The 26,833-nt window shown below is 38.9% G+C and overlaps 1 protein-coding gene and 1 non-coding gene across 2 annotated transcripts in view; one reads left to right on the top strand and one right to left on the bottom strand.

Moving 5' to 3' along the window:
- FER (FER tyrosine kinase) overlaps positions 1-26,833 on the bottom strand; it is a 418,591-nt gene that overhangs the window by 268,255 nt on the left and 123,503 nt on the right. The window contains exons 9-13 of the mRNA XM_070462680.1: positions 21,803-22,012; positions 8,738-8,949; positions 6,170-6,253; positions 3,345-3,348; positions 34-519 (exon numbers count right to left, since the gene is read on the bottom strand). Of these exons, the coding sequence (XP_070318781.1) occupies positions 34-519; positions 3,345-3,348; positions 6,170-6,253; positions 8,738-8,949; positions 21,803-22,012 (996 nt within the window). The remainder of the gene's footprint in view (positions 1-33; positions 520-3,344; positions 3,349-6,169; positions 6,254-8,737; positions 8,950-21,802; positions 22,013-26,833) is intronic.
- TRNAC-GCA (transfer RNA cysteine (anticodon GCA)) lies at positions 17,133-17,205 on the top strand. Its single transcript has one exon. It is a non-coding gene; the product is annotated as a tRNA-Cys (tRNA).

Here is a 26,833-nt window from a genome sequence, read left to right as displayed (position 1 = left end):
CCACCGAGCCCCGCTTCTCCTCAGACGGCTAACAGCCGCCCTCTCCTTCCGAGGGCGCCTGCCTCCGCCCCCTGCTTCTCCTCAGACAGCTTACAGCCGCCCTCTCCTCCCCAGGCTGAGGGAGCGCAGAGAGCAGCCTCGCTCAGGTCTGAGAGGAGATGGACACAGCACACGGGGCCGCCAGGCACTCGCCTGGCAGGCCCTCCCAGGTCGCCCGCCTCTGCCCTCCGCGCCCCGAGGTGGGGGGAAGCCCCAGGCCGCCTTACCTGCTCCCTCCTGACCTCCGAGGTGGACGGGCGGGAGGCCTCGGAGCCGTCCCGGGGCCTGTAGGGCTCACAGGGCTGTGAGTCACAGGCAGCCTCCGGCGCGCCCTCACCCTGCGAGCTCCGAGGGCTCCTCTCCATGGCGGGCCTCCGCCGACGGCCGGGGCACGGCTCGCGGGAGGCACCTTCTGTCGGCCTCCCCCGAGCCGGCTGCCAGGGCAGGCCCACGGGCTCCGCGGCTGGGCACTGTCTCCCCCTGTTGGCACGGAAGTCTGACACTCAGCTCCCACGCTGCGAATGGAACTGCTGCACTGGGCCACAGACTGTGAAGACCCATTATTTCAGAAAGAAATCCATGCTGCAGGTGACCTTTTTAAAAATGCCTTGTCTCCTCTCTATACAACCCGTAGAAGCCATCTGCTTTAGAAACCTGGATCCTGAGATCTCCAGAACAGACCAAACTTTCAAGCACTTCTTGAAACAAAAATGTTGCAAAAAGCCTTCTGAAAAAGCCTTTCTCAACCGGCTGCATTTTAATTGATTTCAAGAAGGGATACTTCTCTAATGCTTTATAATTCATCTGATTCAAAGAGAAAGAATATAAATTACACACAAAAATAATCTTTAATAATCTTGAAAACTAAAGATATCTGTACAGAAATGTATTGAGCTTAACAACATACAATGAGGTGAAAGGGCTGGAGAAGCAATATCACGTTCAGGACACTTAATACCATAAATGTTTAATTTGAAAATAAGGCTCCTATTTTGTTAACCTGTTTTATAATTGTTCACTGCTACTTAAACCCTTGTTCCATCCATTCATTTCTTTAAAAGAAGGCACTGCGCTTCTACTAGATGTCACATACCATATTCAGATAGTGTGCAGAACATTCTTTAAAACGGGCCAAAGTTCAAGAAACTTTTTTTTAAAACAAATAAGAAAAAATAGGAAAAAAGCAAGAGAAACCAATTATACCAAAGTCTTACTCAATAAAACTTTCCTAGCTCACAATTCTGACATAAAGTCTCTTTCCTAAAACCCTTTGCTTCCTTTTTCAATTCCATGCACTTAAAAAAATAAATAAATAAGAGGTATCTCCTGTATAATTTCCTCTATTTCTCTAGTCTAAACACATACACATTTTGATTTTACTGTCAGAACAATCATTCATTTTTATATCATGTCCATTAGGGAAAAGCCTCATTTTATATTTTGAGAATAACTTAATAAAATGTTACAATTAATGAATAATAATAATAGACAACACAGGATGGGGAGCTTTTTATGAGCCAGACCTTCTTTAAAACATTCTAGGTGGATTATCTCAGCACAAGCTGTAATCAAGATTCCCAGGAGAAATATCAATAACCTCAGATACACAGATGACACCACCCTTATGGCAGAAAGCAAAGAGGAACTGAAGAGCCTCTTGATGAAAGTGAAACAGAAAGAATGAAGAAGCTGGCTTAAAACTCAATTTTCAAAAAACTAAGATTATGGCATCCAGTCTTATCACTTCATGGCAAATAGATGGGGAAACAGTGGAAACAGTGACAGAATTTATTTTCTTGGGCTCCAAAATCACTGAAGATGGTGACTGCAGCCATGAAATTAAAAGACACTTGCTCCTTGGAAGAAAAGCTATGACCAACCTAGACAGCATATTAAAAAGCAGAGACATTACTTTACCAACAAAGGTCCATCTAGTCAAAGCTATGGTTTTTCCAGTAGTCATGTATGGATGTGAGAGTTGGACCATAAAGAAAGCTGAGCACCGAAGAATTGATGCTTTTGAACTGTGATGTTGGAGAAGACTCTTGAGAGTCCCTTGGACTGCAAGGAGATCCAACCAGTCCATCCTAAAGGAAATCAGTCCTGAATATTCACTGGAAGGACTGATGTTGAAGCTGAAACTCCAATACTTTGGCCACCTGATGCGAAGAATGGACTGACTAATGCTGGGGAAGACTAAAAGCAGGAGGAGAAGGGGACGAGAGAGGATGAGATGGTTGGATGGCATCACTGACTTGAAAGACATGAGTCTGAGCAAGCTCTGGGAGTTGGTGATGGACAGGGAGGCCTGGCGTGCTGAAGTCCATGGGGTTGCAAAGAGTTGTGCACCAACTGAACGACTGAACTGAAATCTCACTTAATATCCCACGATAATGTGATGAGACAGTTCTATCAGAAACATTAGTTTATAGAAGAAAAAACTGAGGCACAGAAAGGTTAACTGACTTGCCTTAAGTCATACAGCCAATATGTGGTTAACCCAGAATTCAAGTCCAAGCAACTCTACTCCAAAAATCTATACAATTAACTTATACTACGCTTTTTAGGTTAAATCTGTTCCACCTGACTGAAAGTATTCTGCTGCCAAAATAGAGCCTCAAAGGGTGTATTAGCAATTTATTAATTTTCTTTTTGCTATATGCTGACACACTCAAGAAACAATGAATTTTGATTCTCAATTTTCTTTCCTGTGCCTCACCTTTTCCCTAGACCATTTTAAAAATATAATTTGTAGTTTTACACCTACAAAGATTTACTTGTATTTTCCTACCTTTCTTTATTTCCTGTAGGTTTTATTTATTGTTTCAATATTCACTGAGCATTTACAAGATGCTTGGCATATAAATTCACAGGCTTATAAAATCACAAAACTTTAAATCTTAAAACAATCTTGGAGATAAAATAAATCAAAATTAATGTTCACAGTCAAGGAATATAAAGGCTAGAGAAGCTGGATTTCTTGCCTCTTGGTCTAGCACAGAAAAAAAGCTAATTCAGTTATTTCTCCTGTGATCATCTGTACCCATTACTTTTCATCTTCACAATTAGAAAAATGTTATGTCATCTAGATACTTCACTGGGCATCCCTGGTGGCTGAGCAGCAAAGAATCCCACCTGTCAATGCAGGAGACACAGGAGATGTGGGTTCGACCGCTGGGTCAGAAAGATTCCCTGGAGAAAGAAGAGGCAACCCACTCCAGTATTCTTGCCTGAGCAATCCCATGGACAGAGGAGCCTGCCAGGATACAGTCCATGGGGTCTCAGAAGAGTCAGACACGACTTACCTGCCTAAACAACAATAACAAGAAACCTCACTGGGGAGTCTTTCAGGTCACTTCTAAAGATAATAAGCACAATGGATGTTATATCAGTGTCCGAGGTCTGCTGTTAACAAGATATCACAAACTGAGTGGCTTAAAGGAAAAGAAATCTATTCTCTCACAATTCTAGAGGCTCTAAGTCTGAAATCAAGGTTCTGACAAGGTCATGCTCCCCAAAACCTCTAAGGAAGTAACCTTCCTTGCTCTTGTGGCTTCTGGGAGCCCCAGTCAGTGCTCTGCTTGGAGCAGCAAAACTCCTACCTCTGCCTCCATCTTCACATGGCTATATTCCCTGGATGTCAGTCTATATACTCTTAAGGGCACCAGTCATACTAAATCAGAACCTACTCTAATAACCTCACCTTAACTTGATTACATCTACAGACACTACTTCCAATTAAAGCCATATTCACAAGAACTGGGTATTGGGATTTCAACGTATCTTTTTGAGGAAACAATTCAACCTGTAACAGGTAGGATTATTAATAGCTAGGTACTTTGATACCATTCTAATGGCAGAAAGTGAAGAGGAACTAAAGAGCTTCCTGATGAAGGTGAAAGAGGAGAGTGAAAAAGCTGGCTTAAAACTCAACATTCAAAAAACTAAGATCATGGCAGCCAGTTCCATCACTTCATAGCAAACAGAAGGGGAAAAAGTGGAAGCAGTGACAGATTTTATTTTCTTGGGCTCCAAAATCACTGCAGATGGTGACTTCAGTCATGAAATTAAAAGACACTTGCTCCTTGGAAGAAAATCTATGACAAACCTAGACAGCGTATTAAAAACAGAGACATCACTTTGCCAACAAAGGTCTGTATGGTCAAAGTCATGGTTTTTCCGGTAGTCACGTATGGATGTGAGAGTTGGACCATAAAAAAGGCTGAGTGCTGAAGAATTGATGTTTTCAAATTGTGGTGCTGGAGAAGATTCTTGAGAGTCCCTTGGACTGCAAGGAAACCAAACCAGTCAATCTTAACGGAAATCAACCCTGAATATTCACTGGAAGGCCTGATGCTAAAGCTGAAGCTCCAATACTTTTGGCTAACTGATGCAAAGAGCTGACTCATTGGAAAAAGACTCTGATGCTGAGAAAGACTGAGGGCAGGAGGAAAAGGGGGCGGCACAGGATGAGATGGTTAGATAGCATCACCAACTAAATGGACATGAATTTGAGCAAACCCTAGGAGATAGTGAGGGACACAGAAGCCTGGCGTGCTACAGTCCATAGTGTCACAAAGAGTTGGACATGACTGAGCAACTGAACACCATCACCTTGATTTTTACATTTTCCAGTTAAAGAAATACCTATTTATTCCTACCTTCTGATTTCTGAGTTTAAACCTTTTCTTGGGCTAATGCTAAAAGTATATTTCCCACCCAGTGGTGACTTAATATGTAGTAATCTTTAGTAAAGAACATTGCCAAGTCTCTCCTAAAACCTAAGTAGATGATTTTCTCTTCTCTATTACTTTCATAAAAAAGAACTCTAAGAATTATCAGCTAGGCATGATTCCTTCCTTAGAAACTATTCCCTTTCCCCTAGAATATTTTTTTACTTAAATATTTGACGATTCTGTTATTATGAATTCTAACAGCCTGCCCAATATTCAAAAAATATTTACTAAGTCTCCTCTATTTGCCAAGTACTGCTCAAGGCCATGGAATTCACAGTAAACAAAATCAAAGTGCCCATCTTTGTGGAGCTACAGTTTGGGGGTCTAGTAGGGACTATATGGAAGAAAACAGACACCAAAATCAGACACGTACGTAATAAAATTTCATAACTAAATGAATTAATAACATATAAATACACATTTTAAAGTATTTAATGCATAGAAACGCATAGAAGAAACCTGTGCATGCATGCTAAGTCACTTCAGCCATGTCTGACTCTTTGCAATCCTATGGACCATAGCCCACCAGGCTCCTCTGTCCATGGGATTCTCCAGGCAAGAACACTGGAATGGGTTGCCATGCCCTCCTCCAGGGGATCTTCCTGACCCAGGGATCAAACCCGCATCTCTTATGTCTCCTGCACTGGCAGGCGGTTCTTTACCACTAGTGCCACCCTGGGGCTTCCCCGGTGGCTCAGCTGGTAAAGAATCCGCCTGCATTGCGGGAGACCTGGGTTCAGTCCCTGGGATGCAGGGATCCCCTGGAGAAGGGAAAGGCTACCCATTCCAGTATTCTGGCCTGGAGAATTCCATGGACTGTGTAGTCCATGGGGTCCCAAAGAGTCGGACACGACTGAATGACTTTCACACAGTGTCACCTGGAGAGCCCCAGAAAAAAGCTACCATATAGTAAACATTAGCCAACAGGATAGCAGCAGCAGCAGCAAAGACACTAGAAGTGCCATGGAAGAAATGGGAAAGCACAGTAAGACAAATAATCATGGCAAGGTGTGCAGAGGCAGTCTAGAGCAGTCAGAGAGGTATCTCAAAAGAAGGACACTTGGGTTGAAATGATGAAAAGAGTTCTTCCTCAAAAGAGGGAGGAAACAGAAAGGCTCTGAGATGGGACGTAGCTTGACCTGCTCAAAAGACAAATAAAATCGGAAAGGCCAGACAGCAGGGGATGAGAAGGAGTGGGCGGCTCTGCTCAGAGGAGGTGGGCAGGGACACACCCGTGCAGTTTAAGCTGTGCTAAGTCTCATTCTAATTACACTAGATGCCCCTGGAGCATATAAGCAGGAGAGACACAAGACCTCTAGGAGGCCACTCAGCTACAACACAGAAAACAGAAGTGTGGAAGGCAAGGACACAGAACAAGTCAGGCTGCAACTTACAGAGTGCTTTCTCAGGGCGATCACAGTGAAGAAGCTGACAAGACGTCAGGTCTGGGATGTATTTCGGAGGCAGCACCACGAGAACTTAACAGACAGATTACATGTGAGATTTCTGGAAGTATGAACACAAGGGTGATGCCCACGATTTTTGGCTGTAGCAGCTGATTAAAGGTGACACCATTTACTAAGAAGTGGAATACTGTGAGAGTGGCATGTTTGAGGGTTTTGACCAATAAAATATGAGATTATCAGTCCATAAATGAGTGAAATGATCAAATTCTAAGTCAGTCTCTTAAACAAAGTTCACTTTAAGTACATCTTCTTTATGCAAATAACTGTCACCCATTATATAATACCAGAAATAACAAAAGAATTTAAATGATGTGAATAACCAAAGCACTATTTTTACATATTCAAGAACCAGGTGGCAGGGTGATGACTTTTGGTAGGCATGCTAAAAATAGAAAACCTTCACATATAAATATCAAAACTGTATGCATTTATTTTATTTTTAAAACATAAGGTTAAAAAATAGCTCAATTTCAGAAATTTGGTTTCTCTGACACTGAGCTCCACCTGCTGGTAATTTCTTATCTTTAGGTATTACACTATGAAAAAAAATTAAAACATGTTTATGTAGAATATAGCTTCCAACATGAATACACTGAAAAATCACATTTAGAAGACATCATGGTAACTTTTTCTCTCTTTATGGATACCACTTATTAGCTATATGCCAGGTACTGTGCTAAACATTTTTTAAAACATTACCTCATTAATTTTCAAAACAATTCTATGAGATTTCTATGACTTGGTACATTTTACAAGTAAGGATATTTACCTCAGAAAGGCTGTGTGACTTTGCATATGGTCATATCTTTAACAGCATAGATAGGATCTGAACTAAATTCTCTCTGACTACAAGTCTGCTGGCTTTGTAAACAGGCGACAATGCTGAGAATTTAGACAGAAAATTCTGAGCATGAATCTGCCACTTTGATTCTGATCAAATTCCTTAATCTCTCCAAGTTACAATGTTCTCATTTGTAAGGCAGGAATCACTCCTTCCTTGGAGGGTTGTTTGCCAGTGACAATATTTTATGTCTAGCATGCAGTCAGTTAGTTTCTTTTGGTAATTTTCCTGAAATAACATATTAGAGCAACCTAATGTATGAGGCTTTAATTGGCCAAATGTTAATGAATCCAATCCACTGTCTCTAAAAGAATAATCTCTCAGGAAATTTTAAATTTTGAATTGTAATAGACACTAAAAAATCTGTTCAGAAAAATCCTCCAAGATAGAACATTTCAAATAACAGCAAGATTTTCAGAATTCTTTCCTTATCTTTAAAGCTATATAGAGTGCTTATACATAAAGCCAATAAAAAAAAAATCTACCAAGTTAAATTAAGAATGATCACCTAGTAAACAGTGAGACATCAATTTATCCTGAACATTGCAAGTAAAAATTGAAGTTTAACGTTGACAATTTCCTTGTAAATCATTAGTAATAGTTTCTAGCCCTAACAAAGGACAAGCTTTAGATAATTTTATGGGACCTTTGTTTTCACAAACATATCAAAAATATTTTAAACATATAAAATATTTCCAATAACTTTCAAAGAATATATAGGCCTTCAACAACTTTTAAACATAAGTTAATGTACTAGTAAATCCTTCTAACCTTACAGATCTACCTGCAAACAAGTATAGGATACCTGCAGTTGAAAACTTTTTCCAGGGAAAATAATCATTCACTGCATAACCTAACTGCAGCTGAGAAAAATGGTACTAAGAATCATTAGAAGTACATACAGCTCATGAATTATTCTAAACTGAGATGATAGTCCTGGATAGACTCAATTTATAGACAGCTGTATTTTTAGACATCCATGGACTGATTCTGATGTTACGGTCTCCACTTCCATAGAGGGATTCTAGATTCTGCAAGAGATGGCTTTATGAATCTTCTTCCAGCGTGAGCTGTAGTGATATTGTCAAGGGCACTGTCACTGCAAAAGTCAATGCCAAAGCCTCCAGTAAGAAATTCTATTAGAGCTAAATACAGCAAAAAGCTCTGCTTCCCCTGCAATGTGACATGCTTTCTTTTATTTAACAGTAACTACTAACTTTATCTTCTTTGTCATTTTGGCCTTTGGGAAGCTTAGAGACAAAATAACAGCTCTACTATAGTAACTAAAGCATGTTATAATCTACATAGTTTTTCCTCCAGTCTTAATACCCTGTTACAACCTCCATTTTTTCTGGTCCTGATTTTATTTTTTATTTATATTTTTCTGAATATCATTGTCATTAGCTACCTCAAATACTCTGAGGACTAAGGCAGGAATTGAATCAGAATGACACAAGTATATAAACGAGTAAATTTGAAATCTATACAAAGAGCCTTGTAATGTGAAGGTGAAAAATTCCCAAAGTTAACGGTCTTTTTGGCAAACATTTTAAAACAACACCTGATTATCTAATGTTGGTGACATCACTGTCTCTGCAATTCTCAGACCCCTAGACATGGTCATTCTACCAGGCTGCGGATTTTAGAAGCGATACAGCTGAAGCTCCCAGCACTGGCTCTTTTCACTTCCGGCCAGTCAGCTGAGGCACCGTGGAAACAGGCGAGGACGCACGATCTCCCTGTGTTCTCTGCCTTTCGGCATCCCAGTCCCCAGCCGCCCTGGACAGCCACTGCGCCAGAAGCCCAGCTGCCTCTGACCGACACTGGAGACAGGAGAGGCAGCATCCCAAAAACCTCCCAAGAGGTTCTGTAAGCAACGGCAAAACACCAAATGAGGCTTCAAACTCCTATGGGAAACAACAGACAGGCTCCCTTCATAGCATGGCTAGTCTAGGCTTGTCTTACTCCTCACACACCAGACATCTTAAGTATCGACACAGATCATTTCATCACTTTAAAAGCAAGCTCTATCTTTCAAAACAGATACAAGTTAATTCCTCAGCACAATTTTCAAACTATAACATGTAACCACTAAATCAAAATGAGACCTCTAAATTGGATGCTGTCATGAAATGCTAGAAAGTACAAAGGTACTTTCTCTTGGTGAGTTAAAGAAACAGTGAAGGGTAAGAATCAACATGCTCGCACCAACAGCATATCTACATCACTAGGTACACCAATAAAAAACAAGAAACCTCAAGGGTCTTCATTATTACCAAAAGAGACTGGCAAAGAACCTAATCAAATACATTTTTCATATACTAAGACAATTATACCAATAAAAGATGATATAAAATACTCACTGCATCATATTAGAAAACACTACATGATCAAAATGTAGGACCCCATGTTCAGTTAATTTTTATTAGCTGTAAGCTCAGGAATCAGATTATTGAAAACATGATCAAATGTGATATGAACTAATTTTGGCTACAGAAAAGTCTATGTGTTTCCTATTATGCACCAAGGGGGGACAACAAAGGATGTCAGGAAGAGTTTCAAGCTGATCTGAGCTTCATCTTATGTCATCCAACCATGAGTGAGCATAAAGGGCTACCCAACACACCTCTTCACTGATAACTTACCTATACTGGAGACTAATACATGCAAAGCTATAAATATTTTATAAATAGCAAAACTGGAAAAGGCTCACAATATCAAAAGTATAGATATCTGTAACAATTAAACACTTGTTAACACAAGCTATCTCAAATACCCATGGTATAAGTAATAGCAAATCAAAGTAGCTATAGGTATAATGGAAGTGTATTCTCACTCATACTCTGTACCAATAAATTACAGATTTATCTTTGGGGGAACTACTTATTTGGAACTAAGTTATTTCTGTTTGTGGGTAAACATTAAAATTTTCCATTTTATTTTTTCTTATTAAATACCATCCAACAAAAACATTTGGGAATCAATCATTATAATTTGGCTCTTGACGTAAAACTTGAAAATATAAGAATGAGGTTTACTAAGTATTGGAACCACAAATCGTGTCCATATATTAGATGTTTCTGAACTACAAAGTAAACATTTTGACACCCTTAGCTTGGTTCAGCAAATATTTTTATTTTATTTTAAATTAGTGCACAGTCCTCTGCCATCTCCTTTTCCCGAGTCCCCTTCGACTCCTTCCTTTACTTACCTCTTAGTTCTGTGTATTTTGTTTCCCTCCTGCTCTTTACCTTTCTTACCTTCTTTCTCCCACCAGCCCGATCCTGTTTGACCAATTCTGTTCCTAGTCCTTTGCTCACTGACCTCTGAACCAGCCGCCTCTCACATTTCTGACCCATCTACCCCATGTTCTCCTTGCTCTTACTAAGCCCATGGGCTTCCACCTGCAGCCCTCTACCGTTGCTGGTTATATCACAGAAAAAGAGGTCAGTTCTCCTTTCCAGAATTTTAAGACCTTTTCCTTCAGCTTTCTCCTCTATCCTAATTTTTTCCCCACCTCTCTCAACCTAAGCTACTTCTGAAAGAGGAAAGGGATAGGCTTAAAGGCAAAATTATGAAAGACACTAAATTCATCCCCAACAATTTCTGAGTTTCCTTTCTAACACCAACACCCACTCTCTAGCCTACCTATCTACATTAGGACTTCACTCAAAGGATCTTTTCACATGCCTGCACTACCCACATTCAGGGTACCTGCCACTCTGTTTGGCCCCCAAGGCTTGACTTCAGGTACACTTTATTATCTCACAATGCTAATATGCTACTTTCACAAGAGGCATTCAGAATTTTAAAAGAGCTCTATAAGACAAAATTCTTTACCCAACAGTCCTCAAACTCTTTTCAACCCCAAAACACCTGAAGGACGCAACACCTTCACAGCAAGCATTATAGCCAATTATGGCTTGTTTGTAAAAGAGAAGGGAAGGGAGAAATGTTGTCCATGGAAGAAACACTCAAGTTTCAAAATGAAGGCAGATGAAAGGATCTGAATTTGTTTATCTTCTCTTGTAGCCCCTGTAACATCTACCACATAGTAAATACACAGCAGGAGTATAAATGATTTCTTTCTGATAGAGTTATTTCTCCTTCCAAGGATTAAATGATTTTTAAGCGATTCTGAGAATGTATCTGCAAAATTAGCCTCTACTGTGAAAGATCTCTAGATATATTCTGACAGAGAAAATCTTCCTTACTTCAAAATCTTATCATTTGCCTGGGATTTGCAATAAAACAATGATTTTAAAATCTAATACTTGAGCTTTAATCTTTTAAATATTAATACTGAGAAATAATTTTCTACAGAATACTATAACAAAAGAGAAAATTTATTAGGATTTAAAATTCTATCATTAGGTACCAAATGAAGCAATCAATCATAATATTCCAAATCCTCTTTATTAAACCTTTCAATTAAATTAAGGAAATTAATATGTCATAAAATAATTTTCAAAATTTAAGACGAAAGGCTTTGGAGATAAAAATATATGAATTCCTTACCACATGCAAGGTCAACTATCTACCTACAATTCAAGTCAAAAGATGACATATTCTCACATGAATTTTAAGACAAATACTATTCAACTTAATACAGGAATTAGCAAATAAGTTGTAGAGACTGAAATAACTTTTCTCAGGTTGAAGGAAATTAGATAGTTTTTAAAATTTAAAAGAATGCCCTAAACATGATATTCAAAAGTTTATATGCCAAGTAGTTGCTTTTGACTGACCTATTTTCAATGGGTGCAAAAAAAGAAAAAAAGACTATTAATGTATTATGGAAGAAAAGGAACAAATGTACTCATTATCAATAGAAACTGTTAGCAATTTTATTATTCACAATTATTATAACAAATTAGCCATGGACGTAAAAGTCTTTTTTGTTCTTCACATGATGAGATCTCTCCTGTTTTTTCAAATAATGTATCTGCATTAAACTACCATAAAATAGTCTAGTTTTTTTTAATTTTCAATAACAGAGAATGTCAGTTAACACTACGTCTATAAAGAAACAATCCAAAAAAAATACACAAAAATGAAATCTAATGAGTGTATGAATAATAATGAAATTGTCAATAAATTAAAATCTGTACTAATTTAACCTTTTCTGTGATCTGCATAATGCACTTAATTTCTCTGCTTTTATTTTTTATGTTTATTTTGAGTAATATTTCACTATTCCTAATTTTCTTGGACATGGAGATAGCCCACAGATAACATAATTACAAGGAAAAGAAGGCCTTGGGGTGAAGGCTAAAATCTGAGGAATATTCATGATCAATTTCATCACCGTTAACTCTGATGCATTCTTGTTAACCAATTATTCATTACAACTTTCTGCCTGCTGAATGTAGATTTTTCAGTATGGAGACTTTGTTTTATTTTTCTCCATCCATGGCACACAATAAATATTCATGCAAGTTGTTTGACTGTGTTTAATAAGAAGGAAAGGAAGAAAGAGGAGAAACAGGGACAAAAGTGCAAGACAGAAGAAAACAGGAATTCGAGAAAGGGAGAGAAGGAGGAAAAGAAAGGGGACAAAACCGACGCGTACTGAAGACCTTTCTAACGGTGCCCAGGGCTCTATAAAGTGCCTTGGCCTTTGCAACACTCGTTTAGTCCTGGTAACAGTCCTACGAAGGGCATCTTACTAACCACATTTTACAGATGAAGAAATTGAACTAAGGTGGGGAGAAGTAAAAAGCTCCTTAAACACAATGGAAGTCATGACAGTTTGACTCAAGCTTCCACATTTTTCTCTACCCTACGTGCTACATGGAAAGTCACTTCATTCGTGTCCGACTCTGTGCGATCCCATGGACTGCAGCCCCCCAGGCTGCCCTGCCCACGGGGTTCTCCAGGCGAGAACACTTGGGTGGGCTGCCATGCCCTCCTCCAGGGGACCTTCCCGACCCAGGGACTGATCCTCTGTCTCCCGCAGGGGCCACGTGGCTTCCTTACCACCAGTGCCGCCTGGGAAGCCGACAGGAACATGGGGTGCAGACTACCTTTTCAAGTTAGTGTTTTCATTTCCGTTGGAATAAATACACAGAAATGGAATTACTGAATAGTGTGGCAGCTCTATTTTTAATTTTCTGAGGAACCTCCATACCGTCTTCCCTAAGGGCTGAACTAATTAACATTCCCACCAACAGTGCCGAAGCATTCCTGCCCATTCACATCCTTGCCAAAAACTGTTATCTATTGTTCTTTTGATAACAGCCATTCTGATTGTGTAAGGTGATATCTCATTGTGGTTTTGACTGGTGGTTCCCCTATGGTTAGGATGTTAAGGAATCTTGACCTGAATCATTTGGAAAAAAATCAACAAATTTTTTATAATGTAATCATTATCACCTCCTAACATTCTTTATTTTATAAATTAAAAATCTGTCCATCAAATAAACATAAAGCACATATCTCTAAATACCCTTTAACTATCAGATCCACTGGAGAATTTAATAATTTAATAAACTAGAGAGCTACTAAAAGTTCAGCATGATAAAAATCCATGCCAAAGGAAAACTGAAAGCAAGAATTTATTAATCTATAAGGCTGAAATACTAATGTCAATATTAATATAGTAATTACTATCCATAACTTACATTGTTCTCAGATTAAGAAACTTTTAAATTATTTTAGAGTAAAATCTAAACCTATATATAAACTGCACAAAAGCCTCTAAACTGGATCTTACATATAATCTCCACTTATATACATAGAAAAAGTATAGGATTTCACCAAAGCTGTCTTAATAATAACAAAATATTGTAAACCATGTAAATGCATCATTCTTTGTTAGAATCTTATTTCTCTGAGTCAGCATCACAGTGCTCACAGTGGTCTGCACAACTGTATGATCTGAATGCCTGCTACTTCTCCAACCCCACCCCTGCTCCCTCATTCTGTTCCAGGCACACTGCCTTCCTTGATGTTCCACCAACACAAGAAACAAACTCCTGCGTCAGAGCCTTCCCGCTGCTTTTCCCACTGCCTGAAATAGTCTCACCCCAGGCAATCTCGCCATTTGCTCCTTAGTTATTTCAGATCTCTGTATAAACGCCACTTGATCAGTGAAGCCCTATTTGACCACCATCCACATAAAACACCTCCCAACACCCTCTTCTTCCTTCCCATTTCATTTTTCTCCAAAGAACTTACCACCACCTGACACTATATATATATATATATATATATATATATATATATATATATAAATTTACTGTCTGTCTCCTTCATACCCTCTTCTTCTATCGTTTTATTTTCTCCAAAGAACTTACCACCATCTGACTACATATATGTGTGTGTGTGTGTGTGTGTGTATACACACATATAGATATATAAATTTACTGCTGTCTCCTTCAGTTAAGAGTGAAAGGTCCACGAGAACAAAATAAAAAGTTTATTTTGTTTACTACTGCATCCTCAGAAGTTAAAATGGAACCTGATATCTGACATGAAATACTTGTTGAACAAATAAATGAAAGAAAGAAGTGTATATTCACTGTTGTAAATGATACTTAAAATATATTAAGCAGAAAAGTAAACAGAACAGTATTGTTATATGCTTTACCACTTATGTCAAAAGAGCAGAAAACATGTAACATAAATTCATGTTTACATTTGCATACAATGCTTTTGGAAAGTTCCCTCTGAGGTAGTGAACTGAGGGCTAACAAAAGGACACTTAGACCCCTGTGCGTGCGTATGTTCTACATATTCAGAGAAATTAATTATGATTTTTGCCTTCATAAATAAGAAATACAAAAGATAATCCAACAAAAATATCTACAACTCATAATTAAGAACTCAGTAAGTATCTAACAAATTAATGTGAACTAAGGTACATTATTAGAAAAAAAATGAAATAGAAACATGTTTTAACAGTATTTCATAAAACATAAAGTACTTTGCATAATCTCATTTCAGTGTCACAGAAATCCTGGCAGACGAGTTGGGTACACATTTTCTCCTTTTATGGGGAAAAAAAAAAAAACAGAATGGCTAAGTAACCTCACAAGAGTTCCACAACAGAGGCAAAGCTCAGCTCAGGTCTCCTGTCCTTAGTCTGGTGCTTCTCTCAGCACATTTGATAGTAAGGCTTGGAACTAACATTTACCTTATATGTTTAACGAAAGAAAATGTACCTGATGATGAAAACAGGTAAAGCTTCAATAATGTTGTCAATATGACATCTCAATTGACAGCATGCCAACTTAGGGACTAACGATAAACCTGAAAACACGTTGGACACTATGGTAAAAGGGATTGCCACTGCATCACAATGGCAGACAATGTTCAGTCAACAAACAAGATATTTTGTTGGTTGAAATGTAACAAAACAGGATTTTACTGACAGTGCTGTTCAATTAAGCAGAAATCAATAAAATACATAGAGAAGATAAATTTATATTGTGCATTGCTCTAGTAACAGGGCTTAAAATGTACAACTTCAGAAATGTCAAAGTAAAGGCAAATATCTTACAGTATAGCAAAAAACATTTAAAAAGAACTCATTCCATGGTGACATCAATTCTAGATATATTTGACATATAAAGGAGATTGAACAAAAATTATTATATTTGGCCTAATGTACTCGCTGCTATATAGAATGTGGTCCACTGGAGAAGGGAATGGCAAACACTTCAGTATTCTTGCCTTGAGAACCCCATGAACAGTATGAAAAGGCAAAATGATAGGATACTGAAAGAGGAACTCCTCAGGTCAGGTAGGTGCCCAATATGCTACTGGAGATCAGTGGAGAAATACCTCCAGAAAGAATGAAGGGATGGGGCCAAAGCAAAAACAATACCCAGTTGTGGATGGGACTGGTGATAGAAGCAAGGTCCGATGCTGTAAAGGGCAATATTGCACAGGAACCCGAAATGTTAGGTCCATGAATCAAGGAAAATTGGAAGTGGTCAAACAGGAGATGGCAAGAGTGAATGTCGACATTCTAGGAATCAGTGAACTAAAATGGACTGGAATGGGTGAATTTAACTCAGATGACCATTATATCTACTACTGTGGGCAAGAATCCCTTAGAAGAAATGGAGTAGCCATCATAGTCAACAGAAGAGTCTGAAATGCAGTACTTGGATGCAGTCTCAAAAATGACAGAATGATCTCTGTTCGTTTCCAAGGCAAACCATTCAATATCACAGTAATCCAAGTCTATGCCCCAACCAGTAATGCTAAAGAAGCTGAAGTTGAACGGTTCTATGAAGACCTACAAGACCTTTGAGAACTAACACCCAAAAATGACGTCCTTTTCAGCATAGGGGACTGGAATGCAAACATAGGAAGTCAGGAAACACCTGGAGGAACAGGCAGATCTGGCCGTGGAGTACGGACTGAAGCGGGGCGAGGGCTAGCAGAGTTCCGCCGAGAGGCAAGTGGTCCCCCAGGGCGCTCTGAAGGAGGACTGAGAAAGGGTGAGCCCGTATTTCCAGAGAGAGCGCATTCTGTGCTATAGCTCTCCTCTTGTGCATTTGATACGGAAAGCTTAGTAAAGTCCTGCAGTGAAGTCGGGAAGTGCCCTCACCTGGCAGAACTCATTTCTCCTTGGAACGTATTTCGAGGACACCAAAGTCTCTTGACTTCCGACCGCCTCGCTGGTCATCCCTCCTCAGTTTCCTGCTGCCCCTCCTTGTCCAGATCCAGCTTGCAGTGCCCCAGAGTGCAGCCCTTGCTTCCCTTTTCTTCTCTGCCTTCTTTCACTTGGCGACCTTCTATGGTCAAATACTTTTAAACACCATTTGATGCCTGCAACTCTCAAATGTGTATCTCCAGTCCAAAACACACTCTGGAACTACCAAATTTCTACACTGACTGGGTGTTTTTTAGTTTTCTTTCTTTTCGGAAAGACAAATGGAACCCGTGCTCTTCCTCATCAAGGCCGCTCCATGTGTAGTCTTTCCACGCACTTGAAACAAATTCTATTCCTCCAGAGCTCCTCCTCAAAGCCTTAAAGTTGTCCTTGACTCCTTTCTCTCATACCCAACACTTAATCCACAGGACATCTCATGGGCTTCCCCGGTGGCTCAGACGGTAAAAGCGTCTGCCTGCAATGCAGGAGACCCAGGTTTGATCCCTGGCTTGGGAAGATCCCCGTGGGAAGGAAACGGCAACACACTCCAGTACTCTTCTTTGGAAAATCCCATGCACAGAGGAGCCTGTTGGGCTATAATAAAGTCCATGGGGTCGCAAAGAGTCGGACATGAATGAGCAACTTCACTTTCACTTTCAACCATCAAAACATACTCAGAAACAAATCACTTCTCACTGCCTCCCATGACACCATCCTCACTCTAACGGTCATCTTCTATCACCTGCGTTATGGTAAAAACCCTATTCTTCCAGCCTTATTACCTTTAAGTATATTATCAACACAGTGATCATTGAAATTACAAGTCAGAGCGTGTCAATCTTCAGTTATAACCTCCTCATCCAGCAGCTCCCCCTTTCACTCAGAGAAAACACATGACCCTTCATTATGTTCCCAGGACCTGAGACCTGTTCTCACCGCTTCTCACTCTCATTCCCTATCCTCTCAGCTCCCCCCGCTCAGAGCTCCTCACTGCACCCCAGACAGTCCAGATATGTCCCTGCCTTTGCCTGTGAAATAAACACATCCTCTGACTAGAATGTTCTTTCCCCGGAAATTAAGCAGTTTAGTTTACTAGCTTCCCAGTTCAAGGTTTTGGTCAAATGTCACTTTCTTGTGTAAAAATTGATCAGTGGATACCTTTGCATGCTAAGCATGAAGTATTTTATTTTATCTACTATTTTTATTTTATGTAGAGGGAATATATTGTATTTATTTAATAACATTCACTCTTTTGTAATTATTAAAGCAGCATATATCCTGCTTTGTTTTATGCCCTGGCATTTAGCATCTTCCAATATAATATATAGTTTATTTATTAAGTGCCACTCAGCATAGAATGTAACTCCTAAGAAAGAGTCTTCATTAGTTTTATTCACTATTACAAGCATCTAAAAATATCTCTGACACACAGTAGGTGATAAGTGTATAAATGAAACATACTTGTCCACAAGTAATAGAGAACGACTGTGTGATGTTTCTGTTGTGTTAGTTGCTCAGTCGTGTCAGACTCTTTGTGACTCCGTGGACTGTAGCCTGCGAGTCTCCTCTGTCCATGGGATTCTCTAGGCAAGAATACTGTAGAGTGTAGCTATTTCTTTTTCCAGGCATCGAACTCACGTCTCCTGCTTTGCAGGCAGAGTCCCTACTGTCTGAGCTACCAAGGAAGCCCTTACTGTTCAACACTTGATATTTATCATTTTCTCCTTAGAATTTTGGCCAAAATTAGACTTAGGTGAAAAAGACAACATTAGAGGATCGGCTTCCCTGGTGACTCAGACGGTAAAGAATCTGCCTGCAATGCAGGAGACCCGGGTTCAACCCCTGGGTCGGGAAGATCCCCTAGAGAAGGGAATGGCTACCCACTCCAGTATTCTTGCCTAGAAAATTCCATGGACAGAGGAGCCTGGTGGGCTACAGTCTGTGGGGTCACAAAGAGTTGGACACAATTGAGCAACTTTCACTCTTGCTTTCCTGGCAAAAATGTTTATATTACTTGCCTACACAGTTTCTTAGATTTCTATAAATAACAGATGGGCCTTAATTCTCATAAAATTACAAAGCTGAAATAAACATCAGTGCATCTAAGAGCCGAGCGAGACCTCTAACCGTGGTATCTGCACCGCCTTGGAATCTCTGTAAGAATACACAACCCAGGGCCCACTCAGCAATCAGGTTCCTCAAGGACGCTCTTGCACAGAAGCAGTCACCACTGAGGAGTCTGTGTTGGTTACCACCACTGATAATCAGGAAATGTAGGATGGTTAATGGGCTTCCCTGGTAGTTCAGCTAGTAAAGAATCCACCTGCAATCAGGAGACCCAGTTCCATTCCTGGGTCGGGAAGATCCCCTGAAGAAGGGACAGGCTACTCACTGCCGTGTTCTTGGGCTTCCCCGGTGTCCAGATGGTAGAGAATCCACCTGCAAAGCAGGAGACCTGGGTTCGATCCCTGGGTTGGGAAGATCCCCTGGAAGAGGGCCTGGCAACCCACTCCAGTGTTCTTGCCTGGAGAATCCCATGGACAGAGGGGCCTGGCGGGCTGCAGTCCACGGGGTCGCAAACAGTCAGACACGACTGAGCGACTAAGCACAGGACAGAATAGTTAATACTTACTCTTAAAGAATATTTAGGCCAAGCTTTACCATTTTTCACTGTGTTATGGTTTAATTTTCAGTTCTTCCAATTCTTCCAATATTCAACTAAACTTTCCTTGTGGAAATTCTTCCAATACTCAACTAAATTTCCCTTATTGAAATACAAAGATATCATTTATAAAGATAGAATTTATAAAGAGGAAAAACCAATGGGCCTGCTTACCTGAATTTCAAGCATTTTGGTAAAATTACTCATAATGCTTACACAACATTTGGGGGAAAACCATTTATAGTTTTAATATTTTGACTTTTTGAATAAAATGGAAAGTTATATTCTAATTATTACTGAAGGGTTGAATTATGCAAAAATTTCACTGATATATGTGGGAGTATTATTTAGTTGTAAGAACTACGAACTGAAAATAGTTTTTACTTGTTTTATAAAACATACTGTAGAACCTCATTAATTGGCATCAATTGGTGGAATGTCCTGTTTGATTTATAAAATGTTACTTTATTACTTTAAACTACACACAGCATTTCTTTGTAAACTGCTTAAAGACTTACTAAAGGCATTGCTTCAGTGAATAGATAAGATGTATAGAAACAAACAGCATTTCAGCTATTTAAAATAAATTGGGTAAAATGATATCACTTTCTAAAAGTTCATAAGATATTATCATCATTTAATAAATGGGAACAAGAGAAGGTTTGAAAGTACCAGGAAGCAGTTTGGTATCTTAAACTGTACTATGTTGTGTTTCAGTTCAACTCTTTGTGACCCTATGGACCATTACTGGTCAGGCTCCTCTGTCCAGGGCTTCTCCAGGCAAGAATACTGGAGTGGGCTTCCATGCCCTCCTCTAGGGGATCTTCCCGACCCAGGGATCAAACCACACCTTTTGTTTCTCCTGCACAGGCAGGAGGCTTTTTACCACTAGTGCCCTTGGGATCACAGACTGCACTCTTTAAAACAGTTTATTCATTTATTGAAAAACCTCTTCTTCAATGATTATCAAAGATAAAATGCTAAAGGATTATGAGTTCTTAATGAAACACTTAATGAACCGTTATATTTTAAATTGCAAACTCTAGATTTTAGCTGTAGTTATAAAATAGGGATATGCTACCCTTTAGTGACAATCTACCACTAAGTCAGGCTACGAAGTAACCACTTCCACAGCCACGGGGGGACAAGGAAATATCATAAACCATACTCAGAGAATAAAAGTTTTACTAAGGTCTGAAAGCCAAGCAAAAGAATAACCTTCAGAAGTTTCTCTGAAAAAAAAAAAAAAGGCATATACCAGATAGTTACCAAAAATCATGAAATAAGAAAATTAACCTAGTAGGGTCCTTGGTCTATATAATAAGATCCTTATTATCTTGTCAGACAGTAAAGGAGAGTAAAGAATTATATTCACAATGTACTGCATAGATCACTATGGCTCAATTAATTTAAAAATTGCAATAATCATGATAATTTAAACACTTCATATTCATATCCAGATTTATCTGGAATTGGAAATTTCAAATGCAATCTTTTTTCCTATGGAGACATTTCCTGTGAATTCATTTAACAATCAAACTATACTACTTAGAATAACATAAACTAAAAATTATTCAAAGATCATCTATAGTATCACTAACTATAACAGTTCTACTTATGGACTGCATCCAGTTACTCAGAAAAAACCAAGGACACAGCTCAGGGTTTTTCAACCCTGGCATTGTTAACCTTTGAGGTTGAGTATTTCTTTGTTGGGAATAAGGAGAGAGGGGCTGTGATGGGCACTGTGTGATATTTAGCAGCATCACTGGCCTCTATCAACTAGATACCAAGAGCATCCACCAGCTGGGAAAATCAAACATGTCTGGAGATATTTCCAAATGACTCATAGGTGTCAAAATTGTCCCTTGACAGAAACCACCAACATAAGATGAAAGGAGGAGGAAAGGAAGGCGAAGAGAGAAAACGTATTTACACCAAGCATTCTTAAACAGTTAATAAATCTATATAAAATAAAGCTGAATTGCTAGTTGCTAGATTTAAATGTGTTTACTGTAGTTAAAGGATATTTATAAGAAAAAATCTTTTTAAGGAAAATCAATGTTTTATATTGTGAAAACAATAAAAACGTCATCAATCTCAGATAAACGTCTACTGTTCTTAATAAGAAAAAATTAATAAATATCTTTTTCCTATTTCTTATTTCTACCTTAAGAATAACACCCTACCTTCCTGCTGTATCCCAGGAGTAAAAACAATTGCAGTCTTTGTTTTCAGACTTAAAGGCAAGAGAAGAGCTTTCTCCTCTTTCTACAGGTGGATTCTGAAAGTGCTCTCCAGGTGACCTGAGGTGACCGACAAGTTTATTATGCATTTACACACAAGTTTAACAGGACCTGCATATTAACAAGAGTAACAACTTGTTATAGCAGCCAAAATTAATTTTTGTATTCACTTATTACCTATATACAACTCTCTCAACTTTCTCACTCGTTTCCTCTCTGGCTTACCATAGATGTAACTGATCGCGCGTCTTCTTCATAATTGACGACTGGAGGCGGCTCTTTCCCATCGTTTTCCTGCACCTTTTGCTCCAGCAATTCTTTCTGTGCTGTAAACTTTGCCTCAGTGCATCTCAGCTGCTGGACTGACTGCTTCAGCTCTTCAAGGGTCTGTTTTTGGCTTAGCAGAAGTACAATGCTAAAAGAGAACACATTTAATATAAGTTATTTCAACTACTTTAAGAAATAAAGACTTTGAAGGAAACTATATACTGTATATATGTAGATTATGTTCCTTTCTTCATTTTCCTCTTTGTAAGAGTCTTTCAGAACTATAAGAATTATGAAACTAAACAGATTTTGAGTCATCACAGTAGTTGTTAAACGCTAGCATTAACAAAACTGAAGGAAGTGTTTGGAAGCAAAAACAAAATTCAAAATGCTTTCAAATTATTACAATCTATGGCGCTCATTTTATTTTACAGCTAAACAGTCTACCTCACAAATTACAGACATTTTGGTCCAGAAATGTAGAGACTAAAGTGAATTAATATGACTGAAGCAGAATCTTATTTCAAATCTCAAATGGAATATAGCTAAAATCAGATCTGTGCCTAGAGAAGAATAAATCAAATCAAGGTGACAGTTGGAAGCAAGCTGCGTGCCTATTGTGAGGATTGTGTGCTTAGAGCTAGGGAAAGTTTTTCTGACAAGGACTAAACAAGTGTAAGTCCTCAAATCTTCCCAATATACACCACTATAAAGACAGTAGACCTCTTCATTCCTCCTTTAGAGAACACAGAGGCCACACGTTACCTTACTGTGATTTTTTTTACCCTTCAAGGCTGTCCCTAATAGGAATTTCAAATTAATTTGCCCATCTTAAAGCCATAATAAAACAGGCAGCAGTGGTGAGAAACACCTTGAAAATGCTGTCATATTTAGTATATTAGTATCTGAAAGAACTGTGCCGTGCACTGCTGAAAGCAAGTTAATAATAGATTACAGACAGTTTGGAAAAAGACAGTCTCTTCAGCAAATGCTGCTGGGAAAGTTGGACAGTGCATGTAAATCGATGAAGTTAAAACACGCTCACCACACACAAAATAAACTTGAAATGGCCTAAAGACTTAAATGTAAAATAAGATGCCTAAAAATCATAGACGTGATCATAGGCAACATGGTCCTACTGCATAACATAGAGAACTATATTCAACACTCTGTGACAAATCGTCATGGAAAAGAACATTTTTTAAAAGTATATTTGTGTATAACTAAATCACTTTGCTGTACAGGAGAAATTAATACAATTGTAAATCAATTACCCGTCAATTTAAATAATTGATCAAAAACATGAGAAGATAAGACAAAGACTAGGAGAAGAGATTTACAAAAGACATATCTGATAAAGGACTGTTATCCAACGTATACAAAGATTTCTTCAGTTTCAATAATAAGAAAACAAGCAAACTTCTTAAAAAATGAGCCAAAGACCTTAACAGATACCTTACCAAAGAAGATATACAGATGACAAATAAGCATATAAGAAAATGCTTCGCATCATATGCCATCAGGAAAATGCAAACTGAAACAACCATGAGAGAGTATTAGACATTTATGAGAAAGGCCAAAGCCCAGAACACTGACGACATCAAATGCTGGTGGAGATGTGGGTTGGAATCACTGATTGGGATGCACAGGCACAGCCACTCTGGAAGACAGACTGGCAGTTTCTCGCAAACCAGGCAGACTTCTACCATGTGGTCCAGCAATCCTACTCCCTGCTATTTACCCAAAGGAGCTGAAAACTTACGTCCACACAAAAGCCCACACATGGATATTTACAGCAGCTTTATTCATAATTGCCAAAACTTGGAAGCAACCAATATGTCAGTCATCAGAAGAAGGATAACTCCAAGGGAATACTTTTCATGACTCAAAAGAAACAAGCTACTAGACCACTGAAGACATGGAGGACCCTTAAAAGTACATTATTAAGTGAAAGAAGGCAATCTGAAAGGCTACATAATGCATGGTTCCAACTATGTGACATTCTGTACAAGGCAAAACTATATAGAGACAGTAAAAGGATCATGGCTACCAACAGCTGGGGATGGGGGGATGGATGAATGTGTGGAGCACAGAATATCTTAGTAAAAAACGCCCTATAGGATGCCATAATGATGGGCATACGTCATTATACATTAATTCAAACCCATAGAATGTACAACACCAAGAGTGAAACTCAATGTAGACTACGGACTTAGAATGATAATAATGTGTCATTCTAGATTCATCAATTGTAACAAATCTGATGCTCTGGTAGGCGGTGCTGATAATGTGGGACACTATGTATTGTGGGTACAGAGGGATATCAGAAATCTCTGTACCTTTCCTTCAGTTTTGTTGTGAAATTTCAACTCCTCTAAAAAAGTCTTAAATTTTAAACACGATACATCAGTACAGACTTAACAGAATGGCTCAGATAAAAAGTAATGACAATATCAAATGCTGGTGAAGATAAGGAGAGATTATCACTAACACACTGCTAGTGGGAAGGTATAATGGTATGTGCATGTATGCAAGATGCTTCAGTCGTGTCTGACTCTTTGTGACCCTAGGAACTGTAGCCTGTCAGACTCTTCTGACCATGGGGTTCTCCAGGCAAGAATACTGGAGTGGGTTGCTCCTCCAGGGGATCTTCCCAACCCATGGATCAAAGCTGTGTCTCTTATGTCTCCTGCATTGGCATAGGGTTTATGGGATCTTTCTGCATTAATTCTTCCAACGAAATGAGTGAGTGATAGTCACTCAGTCATATCCAACTTTCTGCAAACCTATGGACTGCAGCCCACCAGGCTCCTCTGTCCATGGGACTCTCCAGGCAAGAGGACTGGAGTGGGTTGCCATTTCCTTCTCCAATGGTAATTATCTCCTTTAAAAATTAATTTAAAACTATGTATCATTGGGAGTTCCCTGCGAGTCTAGTGGTTAGGATTCAGCACTTTCACTGCCACGGCCTAGGTTCAATCCCTGATTGGAGAACTGACATGCCACAAGCCACACAATGCAAGCAAAAAGAGAAAAAAACGTTTCACTATTATTGGTGCTTCCTGTTGGAATGTGAGGTTTTTATTATCTCATCTACCTTGGGTTCTTATATAATCTCTTTTACAAACAGGCCTTTTACAATACTTATTCAGGAGTTCTAAATATCTATTGTGTCATATAAGCAATCACTTGGACATTTTGAGACACTATCCTAACACCAAGAATAGGAAATACATAAATGGAATACTACGCAGCCATAAAAAAGAATGAAATACTGCCACTTGCAGCAACATGGTTGGACCTAGTGATTATCATACTAAGTGAAATAAATCAGAATATAGACAAATATCATATGATATCACTTACATGTAGACTCTAAAACAGAAATGATAGAAATGAACTTATTTACAAAACAGAAAAAGACTCACAGATGTAGAAAACAAACTTATGACCACCAAAGAAGAAAGGTGGCAGAGAGGGATAAATTAGGAGTTTTGGATTCATATATCTACACACTACTATAAATAATGGGAAACAGATGGGGAAACAGTGGCTGACTTTATTTTGGGGGGCTCCAAAATCACTGCAGGTGGTGATTGCAGCCACGAAATTGAAAGACACTTACTCCTTGGAAGGAAAGTTATGACCAACCTAGATAGCATATTAAAAAGCAGAGACATTACTTTGCCAACAAAGGTCCATCTAGTCAAGGCTATGGTTTTTCCAGTGGTCATGTATGGATGTGAGAGTTGGATGGTGAAGAAAGCTGAGCGCAGAAGAATTGATGCTTTTGAACTGTGGTGTTGGAGAAGACTCTTGAGAGTCCCTTGGACTACAAGGAGATCCAACTGGGTGTTCATTGGAACACCAACTGGGTGTTCACTGATGCTGAAGCCGAAACTCCAGTACTTTGTCCACCTCATGCGAAGAGTTGACTCATTGGAAAAGACCCTGATGCTGGGAGGGATTGGGGGCAGGAGGAGAAGGGAACGACAGAGGATGAGATGGCTGGATGGCATCACCAACTCGATGGACATGGGTTTGGGTAAACTCCGGGAGTTGGTGATGGACAGGGAGGCCTGGCATGCTGCAACTCATGGGGTCGCAAAGAGTTGGACACGACTGAGCAACTGAACTGGACTATAAATAAAGTACATAATCAACAAGGACCTACTGTATAGCACAGGGAAGTCTACTCAATATCCTGTATTAACTGACATAGGAAAATAATTTGAAACAGAATGGATATATATATACAGATAAATGAATCACTTTGCTGTACACCTGTGACTAATACATTATAAATCAACTATATTCCAATATAAAATAAAAATTTAATTTACTAAGTAAGTAAGTAAATAGATAAGTATCCCGGCTTTTAATTTAGTTGTTTTTAAGAACAATGAGATTTGGGAGAGATATATGCCATATTATAGTGTTCTAGTCCAAACTATTTTTAGCTAATACATCTGATCAGGAAATTAAGGAGCAATATTACCTTCATCCAATTAAGTTCACTGAGCTTTATGTATAATGACCATTTCAAATACATTATCATCTTATTATTGTTTAATAATTACCTTTTTAAAAAATTGCTGTAATCACTAATTATTTTATATGCTTACAACACCATTCAGCAAAAAAGTTAGACATATTTCAGTAGGTTAATTATAATAAATGCATGACTGTATAAAACAAGATGCACAGGAAGCTACAAATAAACCAGAAATGTGGAAAGGATCAGGACTTATGCATGTGCTATTTACTCCCAATTTCTGACTACTCTTTCCACGTACTCTTCAGTCGGAGGACACTTCTGTCCTTAAAGTGAAAGCATGAGATGCTCAGTCGGGTCCAACTCTTCGCAATCCCACGGACTGCGGTCCACAAAGCTCCTCTGTCCATGGGATTGTCCAGGCAAGAATACTGGAGTGGGTAGCCATTTCCTTCTCCAGGGGAGCTTCCTGAG

Source organism: Odocoileus virginianus, unplaced genomic scaffold (genome assembly GCF_023699985.2).
Source record: "Odocoileus virginianus isolate 20LAN1187 ecotype Illinois unplaced genomic scaffold, Ovbor_1.2 Unplaced_Scaffold_8, whole genome shotgun sequence".
NCBI lineage: Eukaryota > Metazoa > Chordata > Mammalia > Artiodactyla > Cervidae > Odocoileus > Odocoileus virginianus.
This window is presented reverse-complemented; position numbering and strand designations above follow the sequence as displayed.